Source organism: Anoplophora glabripennis, unplaced genomic scaffold (genome assembly GCF_000390285.2).
Source record: "Anoplophora glabripennis isolate ALB-LARVAE unplaced genomic scaffold, Agla_2.0 scaffold134, whole genome shotgun sequence".
Lineage (NCBI taxonomy): Eukaryota > Metazoa > Arthropoda > Insecta > Coleoptera > Cerambycidae > Anoplophora > Anoplophora glabripennis.
Genome location: NW_019416384.1, coordinates 257,978 through 267,167, shown reverse-complemented (window position 1 = coordinate 267,167; position 9,190 = coordinate 257,978). Strand labels below are relative to the sequence as shown.

At 38.1% G+C, this 9,190-nt stretch overlaps 1 protein-coding gene across 2 annotated transcripts; it reads left to right on the top strand.

The window, feature by feature from the left end:
• The first annotated feature begins 729 nt into the window (after positions 1-729).
• Positions 730-7,708, top strand: LOC108903785 (serologically defined colon cancer antigen 8 homolog). Of its 2 annotated transcripts, XM_018706082.1 has the most exons (11): positions 730-1,035; positions 1,204-1,312; positions 1,374-1,523; positions 1,581-1,807; positions 1,867-2,083; positions 2,145-2,361; positions 2,780-3,018; positions 3,109-3,253; positions 3,527-3,644; positions 6,472-6,557; positions 6,768-7,708. In XM_018706082.1, the coding sequence occupies exons 1-11, from the start codon at positions 743-745 to the stop codon at positions 7,526-7,528; spliced, it is 2,562 nt and encodes an 853-aa protein (XP_018561598.1). In that variant the 5' UTR covers positions 730-742; the 3' UTR covers positions 7,529-7,708. The 2 variants fall into 2 exon arrangements, with proteins under 2 accessions (XP_018561598.1, XP_018561597.1); XM_018706081.1 differs by lacking the exons at positions 3,527-3,644; positions 6,472-6,557.
• Positions 7,709-9,190: the final 1,482 nt, after the last annotated feature.

Below are 9,190 nucleotides of genomic sequence, written 5' to 3'. Positions count from 1 at the left end.
ACAATTAACCACCCTGTAACAATCTTCCCCCCCATTTTTATGACCGTGGAAACTAATATGTTATTGTACATAACATTTACCATCTATAGCGATAAATTCAGCTTGCCGAAACAAAAAGTCGCGAAATAGTAATTTCCCAGCTTATTTTCCTGGCCTATTAAATTTTCGAGGCTTTTCGCGAAAGTTGTGAGAGTAAAAGAAATTGAAATTGTACCCTCGATCAGCTTATTACTAAACACCTAGACACCTAGATAAATGATACTGACGAAACAATGAACATAAGAATATTCCTAATACATACGTTGCCATAGCAACCTACACTTTCATTTATTCTGCTCCGATGTCTACCTATCGCCGTTAACAAATCTTAAAAAATCGCTGTCTTTGGTATTAAAACCTGGTTAATTAATAGTATAAGTACCTAATCGCATGCAGCAAAATCTTATTGATTCTACCAATGTGTATCGTACGAACCCAACTCAACCTAAGGATACAAACAAATGGAATAAAATGAATAAATGTAGTCGTGTTAGTTCACCTGTACCTGTAGTAGGTTATTTCAGATACACACGATCGGATAAATTTATAAGCAAGTATTCCTAGAATTTTAAAATGGTTACCTACAGCTCTATTAGGGTTGCCAGAGTTGCAATGCAGTAAAACCAGAGAAATGTTGCAATAAAATCGTAAATTTGGGTCACTTTGGCGAGTCTCCGTTTTCAGAAAATCTGCCCTGCCGAAAATGGACTGGAGAAAAAGGCCGGACTACGCCGACACCGCTTACCGAGAGGCGGTGGGTCGGTTGAGAATCCTGCTGGCCGAAAGTTACGCTCCCATCAAGAGACCTCTGAGGGAGCTGGATAGCGCGGGCGAGGAAACGGACAACCAGTCCCTCATCAGTGCGGGAAGCCGAAATTCGAGGCCAGGGAGGAATTACTACCATTACACCCCCGTTACGTCCAGGAAGTATCACTATTATCCTCCACTGAGAACCCCCTACAATGTGCTGTCGACAGAAACAGAAAAGCCGCTGCCGTAAGTATAAACTAACAAAATACGTATATCGTTTAGACATTCCATGGCACTTATGATTTTCCGAAATATATCCAGCCTGCATTTTCGCCATCGTGAAATAATTTTTATTTACAAGAACATTTGTAGTTTCAAAAGAAAATTATACAGACGGTATTTTGTTATTTTCAGCGAACCTTCAAAGTCGGAACATAATTCCGCACCACCCGAATTGATGTCATTTATAGAGAGGCAAGAGGAATACATTGAACAACTAGAAAAAGAATCCAGGTTTTGTAGGGTAGATATTTAACAATTTTTATGCAAACAAGTAATATTCCTAACCTACTTCTTTTTTACAGGACGAACTGTCTTCGCTCTTAAGCAAGGTAAAAGACGTTATCAGCGAGAACGAGAATTTACACGAAAAACAAAAATCCAAACTGATAAAATCGGTTTTTGATCATTTGGAAACTGAAACTGAGACCGAAACTGAAATCGAAAATAAAAATGTAAGTCGTCAGAATTTTTTCCTGTTAGCAATTTGGTCACTGAATATTATTTTGCAGTTATTAAAATCACCGAAAAAGACGAAGAAGTCTAGAATCATTGAAGGCCCCTCCATAGTCTTCGAATCCAGGATTTCCGAATTAGAGGCTCAGCTCACTCAATCTCGTATCGACCTCAAGAAAGCTTTAGACGAAAACGACAGCTATAAGAGGAAAATTAATGACGGCACCATCTTGGAGAGCGTAGGATACGAATCGTACAAAAAGCAAATAGATCTCCTTCAAAGGTAGGACACTACAAATATTAATTACGTAATGCAATGCACATTTTCTGACAAAATTGTAGAGAGAAGGACACCCTGCAGGAAAACGTAACCAAGCTACAAAATGCCTTGGCTGTTCTACGCGACAAGGAAAACGACACGTGCGACAAGGTAAAACGGAGTTTGGATGTCGCCGAACAGGCTCAGTATGAAAAGAACGCAGCTGAATCTGAAATCAGGAGATTAAAGGACGAATTGGAACGGCAACATTTAAAATTAAGGGACGCAATAGCCGAACAGGTAATTTATATACAGAGTACCGATATATTTCTCCCTTCGATACGATCCCGTTGCCTTTCAGGGACGAAGAGTGGCAGACGAACGAGCCGCCGTCGAGAGACGATACACCCAACAGATAGAACAACTAACCGCGGAACTAGGGGTTCAGTGGGAAACCACCAATAAGATGCAGCTAGAGCTGGATAAACAGAGAAGGGAAAATGCGGATTTGCGCAGGGAAGTCACCCAGAAGCAAGCCCTGATCGACGAGTTGAAGAAGGACATGCAGAACAAAATAAGTAAGTATTTCAGAGTAATATTTATAAACGCAACGTACGCCGATTTCGACCATTGATGTGCAGAAGAAGGAGCTGGGGAAAATTTTGGGCAACCCAGGTCTCTGGTAGGCTGCCACAGCCACGTCCCCGAGCCTGCCTTAGGTCACCCATCCAAATTCCAGCTTGAGTCCGTGATGCTGCCACAGCCACGTCCCCGAGCCTGCCTTAGGTCACCCATCCAAATTCCAGCCTGCGTCCGTGATGCTCGCCTCGGCAGATCGAAATCCGCCGGCCAAGTCACCTGGCTAGGCAGTCCTTAGGGTTTATCCTTATTCCAAATTAAACCACGTGCGGTCTTTTAGATATAAAAGAAATATACCGCGTGTAATATTGAATTGTTTGTTTCGTTTTCGTATCTCATCCGCACCTTGTTTGATAGTTACCCTGCAAACCGACATCGGTGTCAGTGGGGCGGAGAAAAGTGCCCTGGAACAGCAAATATCCACCCTCCAGATGGCCAACGAGAGGAGCGAACGACAACTGAAGCAAGAGATAGCTCGTCTGCAGGTGGAAATCCAATCGCTGAGGCAAAGGCTGGACAGAGCCGACGTGGACCTGATCCACAGCCGCAGAGAAAACATCAGGCTCACCGAACACGTGGCCTCGTTAGAAAAAGAAGTGAGTACGCTCGTTAGGAATAAAAATAAGTGGAATTTTAACTTGTCGTAGAATCTTGCTTGTAAAATGATTTCCGTTTTTTCTTTGCAGATAAATTTAAACGCAGCTATAACAGACGAGCGAAGCAAGACCCCCAGGGGAGGTGAGATTGTCGCACTGCCTCCGCCCGCCCCGAAGAAAGAGGATCGTGAGAAAGAGCTAAGTTCCATGATACACGACATGGAGAACAAACACGGTAAGGGTCCCGCATGCTACGTACGTCACTTTCGAGCATTTTCATTATTAAATAAAGATCAGTCGGGAAAAAAAAATACTTTGATACGTCCATTTTGTTTCAAAAAACGCCACTAGAGCGTAGATAGGAAAAACGTTTGCAAACGAGCGAGAGTACGAATAAAAAAAGTTCAGCTCTTACTTACGTCAATGTGTTTGTGTGCTAGAATGTGGCTATTTACCATGAGTTGATTTTGGAGGGCGTCATCGAGAAATAATTCTTCATGTGTTGCAGCGGCCACGGTAGCCGAGCTCGAGACCATGATCTACTCCCAAAATCAACTCATGGACAAACTGTCGACGGACTGCCACGTCCTCACTCGGAAACTAGAAGATGCGAGCGTCAGACACAAGTAAGAAGTGTTCGCTTTTGGAAAATATACTAGATTCAGGAGATATTCCGAAAGTGAACCAGGAAAATTTCGAATCTAAACTGTCGCGGATCTTTCCGCTTTTTCAACTACGATGTTTGAATTCGAAGAGCACGTAGGGAGGTTATCACATTTATTTCAAATTGAACGGAAATCATTTACATTTATCCGAACGATGCCCAAATGTTTGTCCACTTTTTTAAAACTCAAAGATGTGTCTTAATTGCCAGTGTTGCGAGAAACAACTACTCTGAGGTCTATACTCCCCTACTGGCATTGAATTATACTCGCAACACCTAGTGCAACAGCTAGGATCGTTCGTCAGTCGAACCCACGATGCACAGACCGGTTTCGGACTTATTGGTCCTCATCAGTGTGTCATAGGTGAGACAACCGACGAACGATCCAGCTGTTTTGTCTCCGTATAATTCAATGCCGGTAGGGGCGTATAGCCCTCGGAGTAGTTGTTTCTCGCAACACTGGCAATTAAAACATATCTTCGCCCTCTGCGGGTGGCAGTTGTGCAACAAGCATCTGCAATATAGCGGGTCAGCACGACAGATGGGGTCATTTGCGCTCCCGCGTACAATCAGAGATGCGTCTCCTGAACTAGTAGGGTAATAAATTGTAGTTGTAGTTGTTGTATGTATCAGTTTTAAATGTCTAATATGTGACTTGTGTTTGGTAGGGACGGACCAGGCAAATCCCAAAAGCGAGTCCGATTCGCAGTCAGTCCGACCAACCAAACGCAAGGAGCCCATTAAAGTTGATATCAGTGTTAAAGTGGTCCCCAAACCTCGCAAGGTCAGTCACTTAAAAAAGAACATAGTAACGGTAAATGTGGAATAAAACTAGTAACAGTATCGGTTCCTTCTATACGATCGATAACAAGCGAAAGTAATGAGCTAATTTTTTTTATGTATATGATAAAATGTCCTGAAATAAGTTCTGGGATTTTAACTCGTCAAAAACAACAATTTTTGTCTAACAATTTTTTTCGAAAGCATAAATCGAAACGATTAGATTTTGAATAGTAAACAAAAATATGCGGAATTAATTTTGTCACAATTGATTAATAATAAAATTTGCTATAATCTAGTTCAGCGAAAAATAACCAAAACTATAAAGTTGCATGGATTCAAATCTGGCAAACGAGCAGGCCATGCAACTGCACCATTAATTCACCGTACGGGGTTCTTTTAAAATAGTCCAAACTGAACTTCTTGGGACTTTATGCTGGCTACGACAGCTACTTCCAGGATTATTTGCAACATCCTCCAAAAGGGCACCTTTAAAATAGTGAATCAGTTGATAAAACATTCTCGCGCTTAGCTATTTCTTAGATCCGTAGGCGGCGTGTTAGTGTTATTTTAACGAAGTAAAAAATACTGCCAAACATGTAACAAATTAGAATAATTAGACTAAAGTTGTTGCTTTTGAATATGTCGAATGTACGGTTGAAACTTTGGCGCTTATTTCTGGGACACCCTGTATACTAGTTATGTCACACTTGTATTGCACGTATTTACGAAACTTTCTTTCGCTAGTTTCTAAAAATCGAATCGACTACTTTTTAGAATCGGTAGTGACTTTGTGGTTAATCGAGAATTAAAAGATAATAGCCACTACTACACTAATCCAAACAAATCAAAAGAATTTCCGAAATTTTTCCGTGATTTTTGACAAGACTGTATTTAAGTGAAAAATGGTCGTATCGAGAATTAAAAAAAAGCATTTGGAAGCTCTAAGATTCTAGTTTTTAGATCTTTCAGTCGAAAATTTTTAGGAGCTACGATTATCATGCAATTCTAAGAAATAGCGTGACAAAAAAATTTTACAAATTTTTTTTATTTTTTTTTCCGAGTTTACGGGCTTGGAAAAATTTTTCTCAGCTAAGCCATTGCATGGACCCAGATAGCTTGTTTATTCAGCTTTAATTTCCTTTTTTAAAATAACAAAAAAATTTTTTTGAGGTTTTCTCACATTTTTACCGCAAATAACTTTTAAATTGATGAAAAAAAAAATATTTTTTGAAAAATTTTCAAAAAATTTTCGAATTTTTTTTTTTTTTGGAAAACCTTCCAGATATTGAAGAAAACAAAATCCAATTGTTTCCAGTACGATTCGGCTTTTCTGTCTCTCTGTATGCTTCTGTTCTTCAATTTTGAATTAAATTAAAATTTAAGTTGACCCAAACCAGATTTCGATCCCGATTTATACCGTTTTTTGAGAGAAATTTGTAATTAACTTTTGTGCAGTCTGTAATCATTTAAAAAACAATTTTTCTTCAAAACTACCAATTTTTTTCTGAAAAAAAATTTCGAAAATTTTTCAAAAAACATTCGAAACTGCTCTTCAATTCCCTGTACGATCATTTGTCGCCAAGATATCGAAGATTGAAGACAAAATGATCCTTTTCCATTAAAAGACCGATATTTCAATGAATAATGGTGGTATCGAAATTTTAAAAAAGGAAATTAAAGCTGAATAAACAAGCTATATGGCTTTTCTGAAAAAAATTTTTCCAAGTCCGTGAATTCGGAAAAAAAATAAAATTTGCAAAAATTTTTTGTCGCGCTATTAGAATTGCATGATAACCGTAGCGCCTAAAAATTTTCGACTGAAAGATCTAAAAACTAGAATCTTAGAGCTTCAAAATGCTTTTTTTTAATTCTCGATACGACCATTTTTCACTTAAATACAGTCTGTCAAAAATCACGGAAAAATTTCGGAAATTCTTTTGACCCTTTAATTGTTTGCATTAGTGTACTAGGTGGATACATTTTAATTGTTTATGTTGTGTTTATAGGGAGGAAATACGGGAGCTACAAACTAGCCTAGAATTTTTAAACAGTAGGTTTATTCAGTCACAAATGTCTACGTCCAAAGCCAAAGGTACAAACGATAAAAAATACATAATTTTGAATTTATATATTCTTTTTTTTTTTTCAAGTCGTAGTAGTAGTAGCTAAGAAAGCATGCACGTTATATTTTTGATCAATTTCTGCCACAACAATCGTTAGTACTAAGTATTTTAGTCTTACTGTCGTCATACTTAAGTATCGCGTAATTTTAAGACGATTTTAACGAATCTTGTTCCGACAGATGAGGAACATACTGCAACAAACAGTCAAAGAAATAGATCACCTCAAAACGCCAAAGTACAACCTGAAGTTTCAAGCCGTAAAAGCAGCACCGGATCGTCTAAGCCGAAGATACCGTCGAGGCAAAGCAGCAGGGACAAATTCCAGAACTCGGCGTTGCCGCCGCATCAGCAAACTCAACAAGGCGCCAAATCCAAAACTAAGCTGCCGTCTTCTGCATCTAAAGAACGACTGGCTAACATTCCGAAACCGGAAGCGAAAGACGAATATCCCTCGGAATCCAAAGAGAAGAATCAGCAGGAACCAAAAGAACAGGCCGATCCCGAAGATAAGCAACAGAGTGAACCGATTAAGCAGAAATTCGCAGAAGACGATCAACAGTACGGCGATCAGTTAGATCAACAGTACACACATCAAGAGTACGATCCCAACTCGCAGTTCGACGTTAATCAGGTCTACGGTGCAAACCAAGAATACAGTCCCGGCCAGCAGTACGATCCCAGTCAACAGTATGACGTCAGTCAGTACGATCCTAATCAGCAGTATGATCCGAATCAACAATACGATCCTAACCAACAGTACACGGTGCCCCAAGAATACGATCCTAACCAACAGTACGAGCAGTACGTGGAAGACGGCGATCAGCAGTACGCCGACAATCCAAATCAACAGTATCCCGTCGATCCTAACCAAATGGAAGTGGATAATCTGCAACAGTTCGGTCAGAGCAATTCCGAGAATATCGAAACGGTAGAAAAGTAATGAAGTCGTAAGATTTTTAGTTCAACGTTGTAAATTTGTTTGTTACTGCGAAAATAAAGCTTGTTGGGGCCGATGCAAAGGACAGAAGTGCAATATATAGTCGATATGTGTATTACTTAAATTTGTTAAGTACTTTATATTGGAATAGGTGCAATTTTATTAAATATCCAGCTGAAATAAATTATCAAATTATTTATTGTAATTTTCACTTTGCCGTTGGCTGGGCGGTGAATTGGGCGAAGTGGCCCAATTCCTTGGCCTCCTAGAAGTCCTGAGTTAACTCTAATGGACTTTTATTTACGAGGTTATCTCAAGCAGAAAGTCTATGGGTTCCCGTGGAATAACCATTTATTTGAATTGAAACGAAGAATAAATGATACAATTCAAGAAATCCAAAACGCCTACACAGAATTTACCAGGTGCGCTGAGCGATGTGTAATGGTTGGTTGCAGCACATTTGAATAACCATTATATTATTTATTTGTAGGGAGCTCTATCTGGGTGGCTGTTTCAGGCACACTATATTTTTCTATAAAACTTTAATTTTTTCATAAAGACAAATCTAAACACTTCTTTTTCGCACATAACATCACATAACCTCTTTTTTTCCTAACTAACCATCACAGAACACCATAGCCTAAGATAAGAACACTTTACTCCAGATCTCCTCATCTTCTTCTTCTTATTCGAATAAGAATCGCGCGGGATTTTTAAATATTTGAAACGATTACTACATATTTATATTTATTATATTAGTTACGTTTTTTTTTCTAATAAATAACTAGGAATTTGTACTCTTTCTGGTTGTGGAAAATAAAAAAAACCAGTTGGCCGATCGAATTGAAAATTGATAATCTGTCATAACTGATAGCTTCATTTATTTATTTAATAATAGTAAAACAATTCTGAAATCGAAATTTTAATATTTCGTGTAACAATTTTTGTGACATTTTTGTAAATTCGGTCGTAGAGGGTGTTTTTTTAAATTTGTATTGTTTTGCCAGGTAGCATAAATAGCAACAATTTTATTCAAATTGTTTATAAGCGAAAAACGCACGAATTTTTAATGCACAATTTGAGAATGTTAATGTCAAAGAAACGGTGATATTTTTTAATAGATCGCTTAATTACATCTTTAAGATTACAATGACGCTTAAAAGGTTCATAACTTTTGGAGCCTCCGTTATAAACAAATTGAATTGTGCTAAAACTATTGCACTTACAGCACCCTCTTTTGGCACACTTTTAAAGTATGACAAAACCCTCAACTTGTCATAGGATTTATAAAATTTTAACGATAAAAGCGATAGTTATAAACAAATTAAAAAATGGGCACTTTTCTTGTTTTTTTGCAATAACTTTTTTGTTTATTAACCGATTTTAATTTAACAAGTCTCATTTTGTAGATAATTTTACTCCCTATAAGCTGCCTGAGAGGCACTTTTCGCTAAAGTTGATGGTTTTCCCTGCAAAGTAAAAAAACTGTTTTCCTCACTTATTTGTTTAAATAGAAAAGTTAGCTAATAAAATTAGCATTAAACAATTTTACAATAATCCCGCGGATAGGACTTTTTTTCGAGTTTCTATTTTTGCTAATTTTCCTGGTGTATCTTGACAATTTTTGAAAATTCATCGTAAAAACACCCAGACTAATTTTTGCAA